At 42.3% G+C, this 19991-nt stretch overlaps 1 protein-coding gene across 17 annotated transcripts in view; it reads left to right on the forward strand.

The window, feature by feature from the left end:
- The window catches only part of pomt2 (protein-O-mannosyltransferase 2), a 259016-nt gene that overhangs the window by 37254 nt on the left and 201771 nt on the right, over positions 1–19991 (forward strand). For all 17 annotated transcript variants that reach the window (XR_011960401.1, XR_011960400.1, XM_072567928.1 and 14 more), the window contains one exon: positions 3897–4005. Coding sequence is in view for 15 of the 17 variants with exons in the window: in XM_072567928.1 (XP_072424029.1) it covers positions 3897–4005 (109 nt within the window). In the remaining 2 variants the exon portion in view is untranslated. The remainder of the gene's footprint in view (positions 1–3896; positions 4006–19991) is intronic.

The following is a 19991-nucleotide window of genomic DNA, read 5'->3' on the forward strand; positions in this document are numbered from 1 at the left end:
CTCCCCTACATCAAAGACATCTCAGAAATGACTGCCAGACTACTCAGACCCCTTGGCATCATGGTAGCCCACAAACCCACCAACACACTAAAATAGCAGATAATGAACTTGAAAAACCCTATACAGACAATGAGCAAAACTAACGTCATTCACAAATTACCGTGCAAGGACTGTAACAAACACTACATGGTGGCAGAAAACTAGCCACCAGGATATATGAACACCAACTAGCTACAAAGAGACATGACCCTCTCTCACTAGTATCCTTGCACACAGATAAGGAAGGACACCACTTTGACTGGGATAACACATCCATCCAAAGACAAACCAAACAAAGACACACATGAGAATTCCTAGAAGCATGGCATTCCAACGGGAACTCTATCAACAAGCACATCGAGTTAGACCCCATCTACCAGCCCCTGGAAAAAAGAACAGGAAGTGACTTCACCACAGGAAATGACATCAGCAACCCAAAGAAGCCCAAGCATATAAATAGAAAGTAGGAATTTTCAGCAGTGCTTTGCCTGAGGCCCACTGAAGATGTATCCTAGTAGGGTAACGAAACATCTGGAAATGAACCTTCCAGCTCAGTGAGCAAGCCTACATCCAAAAAGGAATAGAAAGTTACGGCTGCAAAGAATGTGCACAAAAAGCAAGATCAACATTGGATTTGAAATTTGAGAGGGCTATTCAGAAGTCTCATAACAGCTGGAAAGAAGCTGCTCTTGAACCTGTGATATGTGTGTTTAAACTTTCGTATCTTCTGCCTGACATAAGAAGTTGGAAGAGATTATAACCAGGGTAAGAGGGTCTTTGATGTTGACTGCCTTTCCGAGGTGGTGGTGTGGAACTGATCTCTCCGAGACATCTATAACATTATAACATGCTTAAACAGAATGGAAACAAGAAGGATGTTCCTAACGACCAGGGAGTCCAGAACTAGGGGACATAGTTAAGGGATGAGTGGTAAATCTTTTAGGACCAGGATGAGGAGAAATTTCTTCATCGAAAAATGCTAAGCCTGTGGAATTCACTATCAGAGGAAGTGATTTGTGATGAAAACATTTCATATTTCAAGAAGAGAGTATATATAGCTTGTATGGCTAAAGGGATCAATTGATTATGGGGGTGGGGATTAGGGTATTGAAATCAATGATCAGCCTTGATCATATTGAATAGCAGAGCAGACCCAAGGTATCGAATACTTCTGCCGCCACCTCTTTCTAAGTCTCTATGTTAAGGCAATCTAATGAGTATCTAAGGTCTAGGCCCATTATCCCTCAAATGTAACTCCTCACTCTTCCACTGACTGACAGACAGACACACGCACACACTGTTTAAGGATGCAGTAAAAATGAAATTAAAAGAATTGTAATCTGCCAAGCCGATAACTGTTTCAACAATGCGAATCAAGCCTTCGCGAAATCCTTTGTGTTGTATTATAGGCATGTAGGACTGTATTGAGCTGAAAAATGTGTTTTTGGAAAAGCGCAGCAGGTCAGGCAGCATCCAAGGACAGGAGAATCGACGTTTCGGGCATAAGCCCTTCTTTAGGAATGAGAGAAGGGCTTATGCCCGAAACGTCGATTCTCCTGCTCCTTGGATGCTGCCTGACCTTCTGCGCTTTTCCAGCAACACATTTTTCAGCTCATGTAGGACTGTATATATCTTGCTTGAATTCTGAAGTCAATAGTCAATGCAAACAGGTTCCGCCAGACATCTGGAGGCGTTACTTATTTCTTTCAGAAGCTATTTTATTTCCCAAATTTTCAACAATTTAATAACTGGAGAAACTGGAGCAAAGTAAAACAAAAAGGTTTTCCAGTCTGGCAGCTTCTAAAACAAAACTGCCTCTTGCCCAAAAATCTCAGTCGACATTTTCTGTGGTTGGCTGGCCCGCACTGTTGTCTTTTGATTGATCTCCAACCAGCTGCCAGTCCCTGAGCACAATCATCCACAATTACCTTACAGCAGTAACTAACCTGCCTATCTTTCCAACCCTGTTCCTAACTGCAAACATTAGTCTTTTATTCTCTTCACTTTGATCATCAGTTTCTTTTCAATTCTCAACTGCAACACAGTTCAACCTAAACTTAGAAAAATAAAAGGAAAAATAGTCTCAGTGCACCTCCAACCTCCAAAGAATGCCATTTCAATAATGCATTTCATGACAGGGTTAGTAATAATTAAACAGCAAACATGACATAAAGCTCACAGCCATGTAAATCTTTCTCCCACTAGATTTTTGATCACTGTATAACATTCTTGGGTACTTTCTTAAAATGTGAACTGTTCCAATCAGGATAAAGCATCAGCAATTGCATTTTTATTCCCCCTTGAAATGTAAAATTTTTATGCCAGGAAGTTGCAATAACAAATTTAAACCGAATGATCGCTGAATATTGGTCTTAAGTAGTCTCCATAACAGTTAATAGATTATGATCAGTAAGGTCTCCTTGTTTCCATGTTGAACAAACTTGAAAGTGTTCGTGAGCTGCCAACACTGCAAATTCTCCTTTACTACACTGCAATGTTTTTTCTGAAGCTGCTTGATATGAAGCTCCTTTGATATCTCCATTCCAGCCTGGTCATCCTTGTCAGTAAGAGAACTGCCCACATCTTCAAAATCCCTAGTATCTACTGGTAGTTTATTTGCACCAAGGTTTAACAAACCATTTAATGTGGGTTTACTTAAGATGGCGTTTGGCTTTTCAAGGGATGCCTGCCATTCTCTTAACCCTGCCGTCTTTGTCTGTCTTGTAGCAAGTTGGTTAAGTATACAACTGTTGTGCTAAATTAATTACAAATCTCCAATAAAATCTGCACATTCCTGAAAATCCCATAAAATTTGGTTTAGTTTTAGTGGTGGGAAGGACAATCAAAGCTCGCTGTTATGCTGATTTGGATGTCGTTGCCCTACAATATGTCACAAATATGTCACTTTCTTGGTCTTGCATATTCATGTTTTGCTAGGTTTGTCACCAACCTGGCCAACTGTAATTGTTTAGACAGGTTTTCTAATTGTTCTGCATATTTATTCTGTGTTACTATATACCCCAATATCGTCGAAGTATCGTGCACAATTAAGCACTTCAGCCATAACTCTGTTCATTAATTGTTGAAATGTGTCTGGAGCATTCGGAAATTCAAATGACATAATCTGGCCATTATAATCCATTGGGCTTTGCAAAAATGGAAATTTCCTTAGCCCTTTTTGTCAATGGTAACTGCCAGTATCCTTTTACCAAATCAGTTTCACAAAAGAAAGGTATGCTACCAACTTCATCAGTTCAATATTCCAGTCTGCAAATAGTATATGAAACCATCTTTGTGATTGCATTAACATCCCTAGAAACGATAGAGGAACCTCTACTCTCTGAATGACATGAGCGGGGAGTATTTGTTCAGATAATCGAATGCCAGATAACACCATTTTAGCCAAGCATCGGAATCTTGTGATCTTGTTCAGATAATCTGAAATTCGGATAATTGAGGTTCTCCATACACATATTTTAATTGAGTCATCTAGTGACATTGGTCATTACTAAGGTAGCTTTTTAATTGCAAACCTTTATCTAATTCAAGTTGCACCATCTGTATTGGTGGAAATTCGAACCCTTCTCCACAAAATGATGTTCAAGGTTAATAGTATAGTCACATTATCACAGCACTGTCATCTCTCCCAAACAATGAAAAGCTTAATACCCAGTGAGGTTCACTGATCATTTACATGCTGTCTGAATACAGCATACTTCAGTCGTATTAGAATGAGAGGGCAATCTCTTGAAATATATACATTGATTGCTGTTAGTTTCTGACTCTGTTTCTCAACATGTTTTTCTCCTTACATGTTCTCTCTGTCATGTGTGATCTTCCCTCGCAAAATCTTACAGCTCTGTGCAACCCTTGGGTCTTTCCTGGTTCCTTTTGCATATCTCATCGTATTGGAGCTCTCTAGCTCACTTTGTGCTGCACTGCTTGCTGCTGTTCTGCTGATCTTTGGTGAGTATTTTACTGATGTTATAAGATTGTGCTGCACGGTCTCCAGTCATGTAGCATGGTTGTACAGATGTGTGTGCTGTTATAGACACATTGAATATTTTAAAGAAAAAAATCAAATGTAAACCATGAAAGTTTTCCTGAAGGGTCTCAGAATTTTGTCTTTTGAGTTCATTACCAATTGTCTGCTCAATATGGTTGTGATCTTCTTTGTTCCTATCTCTTTTTTTTTTACTGATAATAAAACAGAAGGTACCACAACAGTTTTGCAAAAGAATTTGGAACAGATGCAAAGTCAAGTTAGCACTATGGTGTAGGTTGTGTGATTTACACATATTTTCATAATGGTTTTTGAGTTTAGAGTTTTGATTTTGAACCAGCGACCTATGCCTTTTCTGTGTATCTGAGGGGATTTAATGATTAATTTTTGATTATTCTGTAGTCATGGTGATTTAAAAGACTTCCAGAAGAATAATGGGTTTTTGTTCACTTTTGGTGAGTTTAATTGCAAGCAAAATACAGTTTACTGCATTTAGGCAAACAAAGTAAGGATAATATGAGAAAAACTATTTCGAAGAACAAGTAGTTAGAGGATAGAATGCACTGCCTGCAATGCGTTGGAGGAGGCGGGTTCATTTGAGATTTAAATAGAGGGGTTGCATTACTGATTCTCCAATCTGTTGGAACCACCAAAGCATTCACTGTTTTTAGGGCCACTTTTTTAGGTACTCTTGGGTGTAGATGATCAGGCCCTGGGAATTTGTTAGCCTTCAATTCCATCAATTTCCTCAACACCAGTTTGTAACTAATGCTGATTACCTTCAGTTCCTCCTTGTCCCAAACTCTGAGTTCCCCACCAATATTTGGCATGTTATTTGTCTCCTCCTTTGTGAATGCATTTAGTTGGTCATGTATTTAGTTGGTCAGCCCTTTCTTTGTTTCCAATTAATAATTTCATCTGTTTCTGACTGTGAAGGAAGTACATTCACGTTCACTTTTTTTCACAGATCGATAGAAGCTTTTACAGTTAATTTTTGTTTCTTGCAAGCTGACTTTGCTAATCTATTTTTCTATTCTTCATCAATCCCTTTATCTTACATTGCTGAACTCTAAATTGCTTCCAGTTGTCTGGTCTGTTGGTTTTTTTTCTGGCCATTTGTATGCCTCTTTCTTGGATTGTGTATCATTTCTCATTTCCCTTGTAAGCTATGGTTTGGATGATTATTTGATTAAAACTGGTCACAGGAATATGGAAACAAGATAGGAGATTGGGACTACATCACAGAACCAGTTCAGGCATGATAGCCTCCTTTTGTGCTATAACATTCTGTGATTCTGTGATTTCACTTTTCAGAGAGAAGCTAAAGGAATGCTGTTAGGGGAAATGCCCATAGTTTGGGGGAGTTTTTTAAAATTTCAGTTGGGCATTTGTGTAGGTCTGTTAGCTGAAACTGGATCTGTTAAACAGTTGCTCCTGAGAAAGTGAGAAAATTGTCTGTCTGTAATTGTTTAAAATATGTTCCCTCAGTGTAAGGAGGTGAGTTGAAAAGCTCCCAATTGGAAGTGTTTGGTAAAAATCCTGGGTTTGTTATTTGAAGGTGAGAAATTTAGGCTCCGTTTCATGATGAACCAAGAAAGAGGCTAACCGATTTAAAAGAAATATTAGAAAATAATATTTTAAATTAATAAATTCCTCTGCTTCTGACTGTGAAGGAACTACGTTCACCTTCACTTTTTTTTTCACAGACCTACAGAAACTTTTACGGTTAATTTTTGTTTCTTGCAAGCTTACTTTCCTAATTTTTTTTTTAATCAATCCCTTTCTCCTACATTGTTGAACTCTAAAGTGCTCCCAGTCCACCAGTCTGTTGCTTTTTTTCCCCCGGCTTCTTCCTTGGATTGCGTATCATCTCTCATTTCCTTTTTAAGCTATGGTTTGGCCATTGTTTCTGTTTTTGGCCCAAACAGGAATGAACAGTTGTCGGAGTTCACTCATGCTCTGTTTGAATGTTTGCCACTGCCTAACCACTATGTCTTCTGAAAGAATATCCTACAATCTATCATTATGAACTCGCACCAAATATTATCATAGTTTCTTCTATTTGGATTCAGGAGCTAGTCTCAGAATGAGCTATGTAAAAACTCCAACTAAAAAGATTACTGGAAAAATTGAGCAGGCCTGGCAGCATCTGTGGAGAGCAAGAGTTAATGTTTCAGATTCAATGACCCTTCTTCAAAATAGAGTTCTATTCTTCAGTTCTGAAGAAAGGTCACTGACCCAAAATGTTAACTCTGCTTTCAGTCCACAGATGCTGCCAGACCTCCTGAGTTTTTCTAGCAATTTTTACTGTGGCTTCGTATTTCTGGACTCTGCAGTTGTTTGTCTTTTTTTATGTAACTCTCCACCTTGATGAGGAATTCTGTCAGATTATACTCTGACATCTCCAGGGGTTTTGCACAACTGGAATGTCAATTATTCTTTTCCTATTAAACTATACCCTGTCCAAATGACCTGTTCTCTAGTTGATTCCTCAACATATCGATCCAGAAAACCATTCTGGACACGCTCCAGGAATTCCTCATCCATGGTATTGACACTAACCACATTTTGTTTTAACTGGTGCCTTATTAACTGGCATTCTTGATTAAACTGGCAAAAATTATATACCTCAAATGCCACAACCTACTATGATGTCAGCATATTTCTGCTGTAAATCAGGACACCAAACCTGCAGAAGAAAGCTGAGAATGCAAGCATGGCCAACATCGCTGACACTGCTGAAGCAGTGAAGAAGGAAAGCTGAACTGAGCACAGGAGGCGGTGGTACAGAGTGAGAAAACCAATGAGGCCGAGGCCCAAGACAACCGGACAGCAGCAATGTTAGCAGAGTTTGTGGAGGTTCAAAGTTTGGGAGAAGATTTGTAGCTCGGGTGCTTGTTGTTGTGGTTCTGTTTGCCGAGTTGGGAATTTGTGTTGCAAACGTTTTGTCCCCTGTCTAGGTGACATCCTCAGTGCTTGGGAGCCTCCAGCTGTACAGAGAACAGCCAGGGAATTCCTAGAGGCATGGCACTCATCCACAGACTCTATCAACAAACACATCGACCTGGACCCAATATACCGGCCACTACAGCGGACAGCTGGAACTGACAACCGGAAGCGGCAGAGACAGGCTACTATAAATGCCAGAGGAAACATCACAGAAGCGCTTCACAGGAGGCTCCCAAGCACTGAGGATGTCACCTAGACAGGGGACGAAACGTTTGCAAGACAAATTCCCAGCTTTGTGGAGGTGGCTGGTGGGGGTCTCGGGGGCAGGGCTACACCGTGAAAGTCAGAATGCAGAACATGCTGCTCATAATGGAGTTGTTATGCTGCGCACCAAATCTTTTTGTGCTATGCTCACTTTGCATGTGTTATGACCTGGCGGTGAACCCTTCTGCTAATTAAATCAAACACCCAGAAAAGCTCTCCTCACTTCGTAATTTGTTACGAAGTTCCACTGTTTAAAGAAAAATACCTATTTATTCCTTAACTCTAAAAATGCACATTAAACAACAACTATTCACAACTCTAAGCACTCCTTTCTCTTAACTGCTTATTATCTGCCTCCAACGCTAAACGTTGTAAAGTTCCAATAAAAACCTGTATTGAAATTGCATCAACTTATTTTCAAATCACACAGTGGCTGTTGTATCTGATGTTCTCCATCTTTTTTCTGAAAATCTCCCTGGGTCGTCTTCTGTCTTTTACTGCAAAGATGTTTCATATGAAAAAGACACCTTTTGATGGAGAGTTTTTTGCTGGCAGTTACTGTCTATGACGGTTACTCTGAATAACTTTCAAAATGCCTGCTTCTTTATACCCCAAACATTGGATCATCTCATTGGTTCGAGATTGGCAAAAACAATAAATTCAAGTTCAATTGGATGTTAGTATCCTGGGACATTATTTAAACTGGATAATGTTCAAATTGTTGTCAAAACAGCAACCATAGCTCAGGTATCCATTTCACTGACACATGTTACATATTTTCAATTTTCCAGTGCACTCTGAGACTGCTAGCTAATCATATGACAGGTGCTTGTGCAAAACAGCATTCACTTGCTCTTAAAGATACACTACACTCCTTTAACTTCATAACATGTATTTGTTGAATTGTATGGGGAGGGTGCATCAACTGAACTGAACTGGTTCATCTCCGAGCAGTTTGAGGTTTGCCTAGCTGAGTGCCCAGGCATGGAGGGCTCTCTGTCTCCCTTTTTATATATGAAAGTCCGACCATGATTAGTCAAAGAACCAACCCCACCACTCTATGGCCGAACACTTCAACTTTCCCGAGTGGTGCTGGAAAAGCACAGCAATTCAGGCAGCATCCGAGGAGCAGGAAAATCAACGTTTCGGGCAAAAGCCCTTCCCTATTCCTGATGAAGAGCTTTTGTCTGAAACATTGATTTTCCTGCTCCTCGGATGCTCCCTGAACTGCTGTGCTTTTCCAGCATCGCTCTAATCTAGAATCTGGTTTCCAGCATCTACAGTACTTGTTTTTACCTACTTCAACTTTCTCTCCCACTCCGCCAAAGACATGCAGGTCTTGGCCGCCTCCATTGCCACTCCCTAACCACCCACTGTCTGTAGGAAGGACGTCTCATCTTCCACCTCGGGACCCTCTGATCCCATGGCATCACTGGATTTTACCAGATTCCACATTCCATCCCCCCCAACCTTATCCCAGTTCCAACCTTCCAACTCGGCACTGCCCTCATGACCTATCCCACCTGTCCATCTCCCTTCCCACCTATTTACTCCACCCTCCTCGCCAACCTACCCCTATTACCCCCACCTCCACTACCTATCATACTCTACCTCACCCCACACCCCCCCCCCGCCCATTTATCTCAGTCTCATTCCTGATGAAGGACTTTTGCCCAAAATGTTGATTCTCCTGCTCCTCCGATGCTGCCTGACCTGCTGTGCTTTTCCAGCAGCGCACACACTTGACTTTGGAGCAGTCAGAGTTTACTGTGGCTATGCGTGTCCAGAATTTTCCATAATATTTGATCAACTGGCATGCTCCTAGTCCAGTAGGTGCTGGTTAATAAAGTGTTTGTTGTATTTTGATATTTTTCCAATCTAAATGCCGATCTATGTCTCCTCAGATGTTCCTTTATTGCGTTTGTCTCTAATGTCTTTCCAAACATTGCCCTGACAGATTGGGGATCAATGTAGAACCCCCTACTCGTGTTTTTATCCCCTTAGTGTTTCCCAGCTCTACTTATATATATTGCACTTTCCAAGGATGGCTCCGTGATTAACACTGCCTCACAGCACCAGGGGCCCAGGTTTGATTCCACTTCCGAATGAGTCTGTGCAATTCACATGTTCTGTGTGGGTTTCCACCCCTTGTGCTCTGGTTTCCTCCCACAAGATGATTAGGGGGTTAGATAGGGTTGACAGTGAGAACCTTTTTCCGCGTATGGAGTCAGCTATTACAAGGGGGCATAGCTTTAAATTAAGGGGGGGTAGATATAGGACTGATGTTAGGGGTAGGTTCTTCACTCAGCGAGTCGTAAGATCATGGAATGCCCTGCCAGTAGCAGTAGTGGACTCTCCCTCTTTATGGGTATTTAAGCGGGCATTGGATAGGTATATGGAGGATAGTGGGTTAGTGTAGGTTAGGTGGGCTTTGATCGGCGCAACATCGAGGGCCGAAGGGCCTGTACTGCGCTGTATTGTTCTATGTTCTATGTAATCCAGATATATGCCAGTTAAGTGTATTAGCCATGCTAAATGCAGGGTTACGTGTCTAGGGTAGAGGCCTGGATTTGGGTGGGATACCTTTTTGGAGGGTCAGTGTAGGCTTGATGGGCTGAATGACCTGTTTCCACATTGTAGGGATTCTATGATTCTTTAGCTGATGTCTTCCCTTGCTATCATGTTAATTTCCTCTTTTAACCATCAGTCTACTCCACTGCCTTCTCCTCTTTGTCATTCCAAAAACTCCATGCCCCTGGATATTCAGTTCCCATCCCTGGTCAGCCTACAGCCATATCTTTGTAGTCCTGACTATATAATTCATATTTTCACCCATTTGCTTAATCAATTGATCCATTCTTCTATAGTGAATGCTCTGTGCTTTAAGGCTCCTCTCTATTATTACTTGTCTAGTTCCCATTATTTTTCACTGCGGCCTTGTTTGATCTTGACCTTTGATTGTATGTCTTTATCCCTTCTCTTACTCTCCTTTCTGTCTGGTTCTTGTCATTGATTTCACCCTCTCTGATTAGAGATCTATAAAATCATGAGTCACGCGACACCAGATTATAGTCCAACAGGTTTATTTGAAGTCATAAGCTTTCAGAGCCCTGCTCCTTCATCAAGTAAACTTGTTCGAGTATAACATGGTGTCATGTGACTTCTGACTTTGTCCACCCCCAGTCCAACACCAGTGCCTCCATGTAATAAAATCTAGGCCTCGATAAGGTACGTAGCAACAGCTTTTCCCCATGGTGTGGAATCTGAAACTAAAGGGCATAGATTTAAAGTGAGAGGAGAGAGATACAAACGTTTATGGGGGCAATGTTTTCACACAAGGGTGGTGAATGCCTTGAATAGGCTGCCAGAGGTAGTGGTGGAAGCAAGTTCAGTTTTGTCATTTTAAGAAACATTTAGACATGTGCATGGATGGGTGAGGTATGGAGCAATATAGACCAAACACAGGCACATAGGGCTAGTTTAATTGTGAAAACTGAATAGCATGAGCAAGTTGGGCCAAAGGGTCAACCTCAATCGTGGGTAAGATCCTAGAGTCCATTGTGAAGGATGCGATCTGAATACTTGAAAGTGTATGGTAAAAAAGGACAAAGTTAACTTTGTTTCATCGAGGGGGGGGGGGGTCATGCTTGACAACTCAGAGTTCTTTGAGGGACAGGATTTACATGTATTTGGAAAAGTAAGGATAAGGGATAGTCAACACAGTATTGTGCTTGGGAAATCTTGTCTTACTAACTTGATTGAGATTTTTGAAGTAACAAAGAGGGTAGAGCAGTGGGCATGCTCTTTTTGGAAAACAGCTATTTGGATACAGAACTGGCTCAAAGGTAGAACACAGAGGGTTGGTTTTCAGACAGGAGGCCTGTGACTAGTGGTGTGCCACAAGCGTCAGTGCTGAGTCCACTGTTTTTCATCTTTTACATAAATGGTTTGGATGTGAGCATAGGAGGTACAGTAACTAAGTTTACAGAAGACAACAAAATTGGAGGTACAGTGGACAGTGAAGAAGGTTACCTCAGTACAACGGAATCTTGATCAGATGAGCCTCTGGACCTAGGAGTGGCAGATGGAGTATAATTTAGATAAATATGAGTGCTGCATTTTGCAAAGGCAAATCAGGGCAGGCTTATACGCTTAATGGTAAGGCCCTCGGGAGTGTTAAACAAAGAGATCTTGCAGGTTCATAGTTCCTAGTGGAATCACAGGTAGATAGGATAATGAAGAAGGCTTGTGTATACTTTCCTTTCTTGGTCAGAGTATTGAGTATAGGATTTGGGAGGTCACGTTCCAGCTGTACAGGACGTTGGTTTGGAATAGTGTGTGCAATTCTGGTCTTCCTCCTATTGGAAGGTTGTTGTGAAACTTGAAAGGGTTGAGAAAAGATATACAAGCATTTTGTCTGGGTTAGAGGTTTTGAGCTACAGGGAGAGCCTGATGAGGCTGGGGCTGTTTTCCCTGGAGCGTCAGAGGCTGAGGGGTGTCCTTAAAGGTTTAGAAAATCGTGAGGGGCATAGTTAGGATGAATAGACCAGGTCTTTTCCCTGGGCTAGGTGAGTCCAGAACGAGAGGGTATAGGTTTAGGGTGAGAGGGGACAGATATGAAAGGGATTTAAGGGGCAGCTTTTAACGTAGAGGGTGGTGCGTGTGTGGAATGAGCTGCCAGAGGATGTGGTGGAGGCTGGTACAATTACATTTAAAAGGCATATGGATGGGTATATGAATAGGAAGGGTTTGGAGGGGTATTAGCCAACTATGCTGGCAAATGGGACGAGATTAGGATAGGGTATCTGGTCAGCATAGACGAGTTGGACCGAAGGGTCTGTTTCTGTGCTGTACATCTCTATGACTCTAAGTAGGTAAGACCAAGGAGAGCCAATGGATGTTTTCTACTTGGACTTCCAGGAGGCCTTTGACAAAGTGCTGTACAGGAAGCTAATGAGTAAAGTAAGGGCCCATGGTGTTAGAGGCAAGGTGCGAGCATGGATAGAAGCTTGGCTGTTGGATAGAAAGCAGAGAATGGGGATGAAAGGGTCCTACTCAGGATGACAGCTGATGACAAGTGGTCAGTGTTGGCATCACAACGTTTCACTTTATACATTAACGAGCTAGATGAAGGAACTGAGGGTGTTTCTGCGAAGTTTGCAGATGATCAAAGATGGGTCAAGGGTCAGATAGCATTGAGATGGCAGGGAAGCTGCAGAGGATTTGGACAGGTTAGGAGAGTGGGCAAAAAGTGTAAGATGGAGAACAACGTGGGAACTGTGAAGTCATGCAGTTTGGTAGGAAGACTGTGGCAATCACAGAGACTTGATTGAAGGGAGGGCATTATGATTGGCAACTAAATGTTCCAGGCTATAGACGCTTCAGACAGGTAAGGGAGGGAAGTAAGAGAGGGATGGAGTTGCATTGCTAGTCAGGGATGATATCACAATTGTGCTAAAGGAGGACACTATGGAGGTCGTGGGTAGTGAGGCATTATGGGTAGAGCTGAGAAATAAGAATGGTGCAGTTACATTGTTGGGGCTGAGCTAGAAGAACAAATAGTAAGCAGATTATGGGAAGAAGTAAAAACAATGACTGCAGGTGCTGGAAACCAGATTCTGGATTAGTGGTGCCTGAACTGCTGTGCTTTTCCAGCACCACTAATCCAGATTATGGAAAGATGTAGAGGTAGCATTGACTGGGATACACTTAGCGTCAGAGGTCTGGATGGGATAGAATTTGTAAGAAGCGTCCAGGAGAATTTTCTAGAGCAGTATGTTAATAGTCCGACTAGGGAAGGGACCATATTGGACCTGGTACTGGGGAACAAGCCAGGACAGGTGGTAGATGTTGCGGTGGGGGATATCTTTGGGAACAGTGACCACAATTCTGAGTTTTAGAATACTTGTAGATAAAGAAGAGAGTGGTCCTAAGGGAAGAGTACTAAACTGGGCCAAGGCCAATTGTATCAAAATTGGGCAGGAGCTGGGAAATGTGGAGTGGACACAGCTATTTGATGGGAAGTCCACATTTGAGATGTGGGAGGCTTTCAAAGATAGTGTCAAATAGGCATGTCCCATTGAAGGCAAAGAATAGGAAGGGCAGGATTCATGAACTGTGGATGACCAGAGAAATTGTATGACTAGCCAAGAGGAAAAGGGAAGTGTCCATAAGGTCCAGGCAGCTAAGAACAAAACAAGCCCTGGAGGAATATCGGAAGAGTAGGACATGTCTTAAACGTGGAATCAAGCGGGCTAAAAGGGGTCATGAAATAGCTTTAGCAAGCAGAATTAAGGAGAATCCCAAATAATTTTATTCTTATATAAGAAGCAAGCGGGTAACTAGAGAAAGAATTGGTCCACTAAAGGATAATGAAGAAAGGCTGTGTGTCAAACCTGAAAGAATGGGTGAGATTCTGAATGATTAATTTGCATCAGTGTTCACTGAGGAGAGGAACATGAATCTTGAGATTAGAGATAAAGGTTTGATTAGTCTAGGTCACGTTGGCATAAGTAGGGAAGATGTGTTGGGTAGGCTAGAGGTTATAAGTTGGACAAATCTCCAGGACTGGATGGGATCTATCCCAGGTTGCTGAGGGAGGCGAGAGAGGAAATAGCTGGAGCCTTGACAGATATCTTTGTGGCATCCTTAAATACAGGTGAAGCGCCAGAGGACTGGAAGGTTTCTGATGTTGTCCCCCTGTACAAGAAGGGTAGTAGGGATATTCCGGGTAACTACAGACCAGTGAGCCTGGCGTCTGTGGTGGGAAAGATGCTGGAGAAGGGACTGCGGGATAGGATCTATTTATATTTAGAAACGAATGGTGATAGACAACATGGTTTTGTGTGGGTGAGATCGTGCCTTACCAACTTAATGGAGTTCTTTGAGGAAGCGACCGAGTTGATAGATGAAGACAGGGCTGTTGATGTCATATACATGGACTTTAGTAAGGTGTTTGATAAGGTTCCCCATTGTAGACTAATGGAGAAAGTGAAGTCACGTGGTGTGCAGGGTGTTCTAGCTAGGTGGATAAAGGACTGGTTGAGCAACAGGAGACAGTAATAGTAATTGAAGAGAGTTTCTTGAAATGGAGAAAGGTGACCAGCGGTGTTCCACAGAGGTCAGTGTTGGGGCCACTGTTGTTTGTAATATACATAAATGATCTGCAAAGGGGCATTGCAAGTTTGATGAAGATTGATGGATTGGCAGAAAGCATAAGGGACTGTCAGAGAATGCAGATAGATTGGAGAGTTGGGCGGAAAAGTGGCTGATAGCTTTCAATCCAGAGAAATGTGAGGTGATGCATTGAGGCAAGACTGATTCTATAGTGCATTATACAATGAATGGAAGAGCTTTGGGAAAAGTTGATGGGCAGAGAGATCTGGGAGTGCAGGTCCATTGTACCCTGAAGGTTGCTGCACAGGTGGAAAGAGTGGTCAAGAAGGCATATAGTATGCTTGCCTTCATTGGATGGGGTATTGAGTATAAGAGCTGGCAAGTCATGTTAAAATTGTACAGGACATTGGTTCAGCTACATTTCTGTACAGTTGTGGTCACCACATTAGCAAAAGGATGTGGACGCTTTGGAGAGGGTGCAGAGAAGGTTTACGAGGATGTTGCCTGGTATGGAAGGTGCTAGCTATGAGGAGAGGTTGAGTAGATTAGGTTTATTTTCATTAGAAAAAAGGATATTGAGGGGTGACCTGATTGAGGTTTACAAAATCATGAAGGGTATAGACAGGGTGGATAGAGACAAACTTTTTCCCAGGGTGAAGGATTCAATAACGAGAGGTCATGCTTTCAAGGTACATGCGGCAAATACTTCACACAGTGTGGTGGGCGTCTGGAATACGTTGCCAGCAGAGGTGGTAGAGGCAGGCATGGCAGATTCATTGAAGATGCGTCTGGATGAATGCATGAGTAGGTGGGGAGTAGAGGGATACAGATGCTTAGGAATTGAACGACAAGTTTAGACAGTACATTTGGATCGGTTTAGGCTTGGAGGGCCGAAGGGCCTGTTCTTGGCTGTAAACTTTGTGTTCTTTGTTTAGAGGCATGGACTATTTTCTAAATGGGGAGAAAATTCTGAAGTGCAAGGAGACTTGCGAGTTCTAGTTCAAGATTCTCTTAAAGTAAACTTGCAGGTTGAGTCAGGAGTTAGGAAGGCAAATGCAATAATGGCATTTATTTTAAGAGGACTTGAATATAAAGCAGGCATGTACTGATGAGGCTCCATCAGGATCTGGTTGGAGCACATTTGGAGTATTGTATGCAGTTTTGAGTCCCATACCTCAGGAAGGATGTACTGGCTTTGGAGTGTGTTCAGAGGAGATTCATGAGAATGATCCCAAGAATGAAAAGCTTAATTCGTGAGGAGCATTTGAGGACTCTGGGTCTATAGTCGGAGTTCAGAAGGAGAAGGAGAAGGAGAAGGAGAATCTAATTGAAACATACAGAATACTGAATGACCTGGATAAATTAGATGTTGGGAAGATGTTTCCATTAGTAAGAGAGACTAAGACCCAAGGGCACAGCCTTAGAGGCGAGGGAAGACCTTTTAGAACAGAGGTATGGAGAAAAGTCTTCAGCCAGAGAGTGGTGAATATATGGAATGCACTGCCACAGAAGGCGTGGAGGCCAGGTCATTAAGTATGTTTAAGACTGAGAGAGAGGTTCTTAAGGATCAAGGGTTACGGGGAGAATGAGGTTGAGGAACATATCAGCCATGATTGAATGGCAGAGCTGACTTGGTGGGCTGAATGGCCTAATTTCTGCTGCTATGTCTTATGATCAGTTTCCATCTGTGGACCTCTATCATTTTATGACTACTTGCATAATTTCAAATGTCATATGAGGAACGGCTGAGGACTCTGGGTCTTGACTCATTGTAGTTGAGAAGGATGAGTGGGGTATCTCATTGAAACTTACAGAATATTGAGAGGCCTGGATAAAGTGGACGTGGCGAAGATGTTTCCACGTGTGGGAGAGGATACAATCTGAGGGCACTCTATCAGAGTGAAGAGACAACCCTAAAGATCTGAGATGGGGGTAGTTTCTTCAGCCAGCGGGTAGTTAATCTGTGGAATCATTGCTGAGAGGTCAAGTTATTGAGTGTCTTTCAGACAGAGATAAGTTCTTGATTAGTAAAGGTATCAAGGATTATGGGAAAAAGGCAGAAGAATGAAACTTATCAGCCACTGTTGAAAAGTGGATAGTTTCAGTAGGCTGGGTGGCCTAATTCTGCTCCTGTGCCTTCTGGATTTATGGTCTTATTTTAGCTAAAATCTTTCCCATATTTAAAATCTAAGCACACTAGCAAATATGCATCTTCAGACATTTGCCCTGTTCCTGCCCTGGTGCAATCATCCAATTTGTACTGTACCCACTTCCTCGAGTACCAGACTCCAACTTCCAAGAATGTGACACAATCCCCCTTGTACAATCTTTTCAGCCACGTGTTCATCTCTTGGAATTGCTGTTTCTACTCAGAGTAGCATGTGGCACTGCTAATAGTCCTCTCAAATGGGCATGGACCCTACAGCTCAGTCAAATCTCATTTTGTACAGTGAAGGGGAAGCACTAAATAAATATTTTTCGACAGTGTTCACTATAGAAAATGAAAATGCTGACGAGGAAGGTAAAGAGATACTTGCATTAGAATTGAAAGAGATTGAGGTTCACAAGGAAGAGGTATTAGAAATCCTGCAGAGTGTGAAAATAGAAAAGTCCCCTGGGCCGGATGGGATCTATTCTAGGATCCTCTGGGAAGGAAGGGAAGAGATTGCTGGGCCTTTGGCATTGATCTTCAAATCATTGTTTACAGGAATAGTGCCTGAGACTGGAGGATAGCAAATGTGGTTCCCTTGTTCAAAAAGGGTAGTCGAGGCAACCGTGGTAACTACAGACCAGTGAGTCTCACTTCAGTTGTTGGTAAAGTGTTGGAAAAGATTATAAGAGGTAGCATTTCCAACCATCTAGAAAAGAATAATCTGATCAGGGACAGTCAGCACGGTTTTGTGAAGGGTAGGTTGTGCCTAACGAATCATATTGACTTTTTTGACAAAGTGACCAAACAGGTAGATGAGAGTAACCAGTTGATGTGGTGTATATGGAATTCAGCAAAGTGTTCGATAAGGTTCCCCACAGTAGACCATTATACAAAATGCAGAGGAATGGGATTGTGGGATACATAGCAGTTTGGGTCAGTAATTGGCTTGCTGAAAAAAAACAGAGGGTTGTAGTTGATGAAACATGTTCATCTTGGTATCCAGTTACTAGCGGCGTACCGCAAGGGTCTGTGTTGGGTCCACTGCTGTTCGTCATTTTTATAAATGACTTGGATGAGGGCTTAGAAGGGTGGGTTAGTAAATTTGCAGACTACACTAAAGTCGGTGGAGTTGTGGATAGTGACGAAGGATGTAGTAGGTTGCAGAGAGACATAGATAGGATGCAGAGCTGGGCTGAGAGGTGGCGAATGGAGTTTAATGTGGACAAGTGTGAGGTGATATGCTTTGACCGGAGTAATCGGAATGCAAAGTACTGGGCGAATGGTAGGATTCTTGGGCATGCAGGTGAGCTGAGAGATCTCTGTGTCCATGTACACAGATCCCTGAAAGTTGCCACCCAGATTGACAGGGTTGTTGAGAGGCATACAGTGTTTTGGCCTTTATTAATAGATGGATTGAGTTCCGGAACCAGGAGGTTATGCTGCAGCTGTACAAAGCTCTGATACTGCCACACTTGGAGTATTGCAAACAGTTCTGGTCACCACATTATAAGAAGGATGTGGAAGCTTTGGAAAGGGTTCAGAGGAGATTTTCTAGGATGTTGCCTGGTGTGGAAAGAATGTCTTATGAGGAAAGTCTGACGGCCTTGAGGCTGTTCTCGTTAGAGAGGTGACTTAATAGAGACATACAAGATAATCAGAGGGTTAGATAATGTGGACAGGGAGAGCCTTTTTCCAAGTATGGGGACGGCAAACACGAGGGGACACAACTTTAAAGTGAGGGGAGATAGGTATAAGACAGATGTCAGAGGTAGTTTCTTTACTCAGTAGTAAAGGTATGGAATGCTTTGCCTGTAACAGTAGTAGATTTGCCAAGTTTAAGTGCATTTAAGTCATCACTGAACAGGCAAATGGATGTACACGGAATAGTATAGGTGGGTTAGGCTTCAGATTAGTATGACAGGTCGGCACAACATCGAGGGCCGAAGGGCCTGTACTGCACTGTAATGTTCTATGAAGGGTGTTGGCTCTGGTTTTTGAGAACTGTATTGGGATACTATTAAAATTTAATGGAATTTTACTTTTATTGAAATTTTTAAACTTGTGTTCTTATATAAGTAGCTTAAGACCATAAAACTGTATGAAACGGGAACAGGAGACGGCTGTTTGGACCCTGGAGCCTATTCAGCTATTCTCCAGAATCATAGTTGATCTAACGTTCTTCATGCCCACTTTCCTATATTTTTGCAACACACCTTGTCTGGTCAAGGATCTATCTATCTCGGCGTTCCATATGCACAAGGACTGACTGCACACCTGTCTGTGGTAAGGACATTCCAAAGCTTATCAATGCTCAGTAAAAATTTGTTCTCCTCTCAGCCATAAATAGGCACTGTTTTATTCTGAAGCACTTCCAGTTGTACCCAGACTCTATACATTGAGGGGAACCAACCCCAATTTGGTATATTCTCTTTTATGTTTGTTTGTTTTAGAACATAGAAAAGTACAGCAGGGAACAGGCCCTTTGGCCCACGATGTTGTGCCGAGGTTTAATCCTAATGTAAAATATGGTAACTTGACCTACACACCCCTCAACTCTCTGCTATCCATGTGCATGTCCAGTAGTTGCTTAAATGTCCCTAATGACTCTGCTTCCACCACCAACGCTGGCAACGCATTCCATGCATTCACAACTGTCTGTGTAAAGAACCTACCTCTGACGTCTCCTTTATACCTTCCTCCTAATATCTTCAACTAATATCTTCAAACTATGACTCCTCGTACAAGTCAATCCTGCCCTGGAAAAAAAATTTTTGTCTATTGACTATCTATTCCTCTCATTACCTTGTACACCTTGACCAGGTCTCCTCTCTCCCTCCTTCTCTCCAGAGAGAAAAGTCCGAGCTTATTCAACCTTTCTTCATAAGGCAAGCCCTCCAGTCCAGGCAGCATCCTGGTAAACCTTTTTTGCACCTTCTCCAAAGTCTCTGAATTTTTTCCTACAGTAGGGTGACCAGAACTGGACACAATATTCCAAACGTGGTCTCACCGCACTTGTAGAGCTGCAGCAAAATCTCACTGCTCTTAAACTCGATCCCCCTGTTTTGTATGTTAAACTTCTGTTTTTATTGTTAAAGCAAAATCTGCAATATTGCATACTTATTTGCGACTGTCAAGAAGGTTTGTGGTTCAGGTTGTAAGCTTGCTCGCTGAGCTGGAAGGTTTATTTTCAGACATTTTGTCACAATGTTCGGTCAGACCATAAGAAATAGGAGTGGAATGAAGGCCATTCGGCCCATCAAATCCATTCCACCATTCAATCATGGTTGATGGGCATTTCAAAGCCACTTACCTGCACTCTCCCCGTATCCCTTAATCTTTGCGAGTTTAAGAATTTATCAATCTGTGCCTTGAAGACAGTTAACATTCCGGTCTCCACTGCGCTCCGTGGCAATGAATTCTAGAGACCCACCACACTCTGGCCGAAGAAGTGTCTCCCCATTTCCGTTT

This window comes from Chiloscyllium punctatum, chromosome 4, assembly GCF_047496795.1.
Source record: "Chiloscyllium punctatum isolate Juve2018m chromosome 4, sChiPun1.3, whole genome shotgun sequence".
Classification (NCBI taxonomy): domain Eukaryota; kingdom Metazoa; phylum Chordata; class Chondrichthyes; order Orectolobiformes; family Hemiscylliidae; genus Chiloscyllium; species Chiloscyllium punctatum.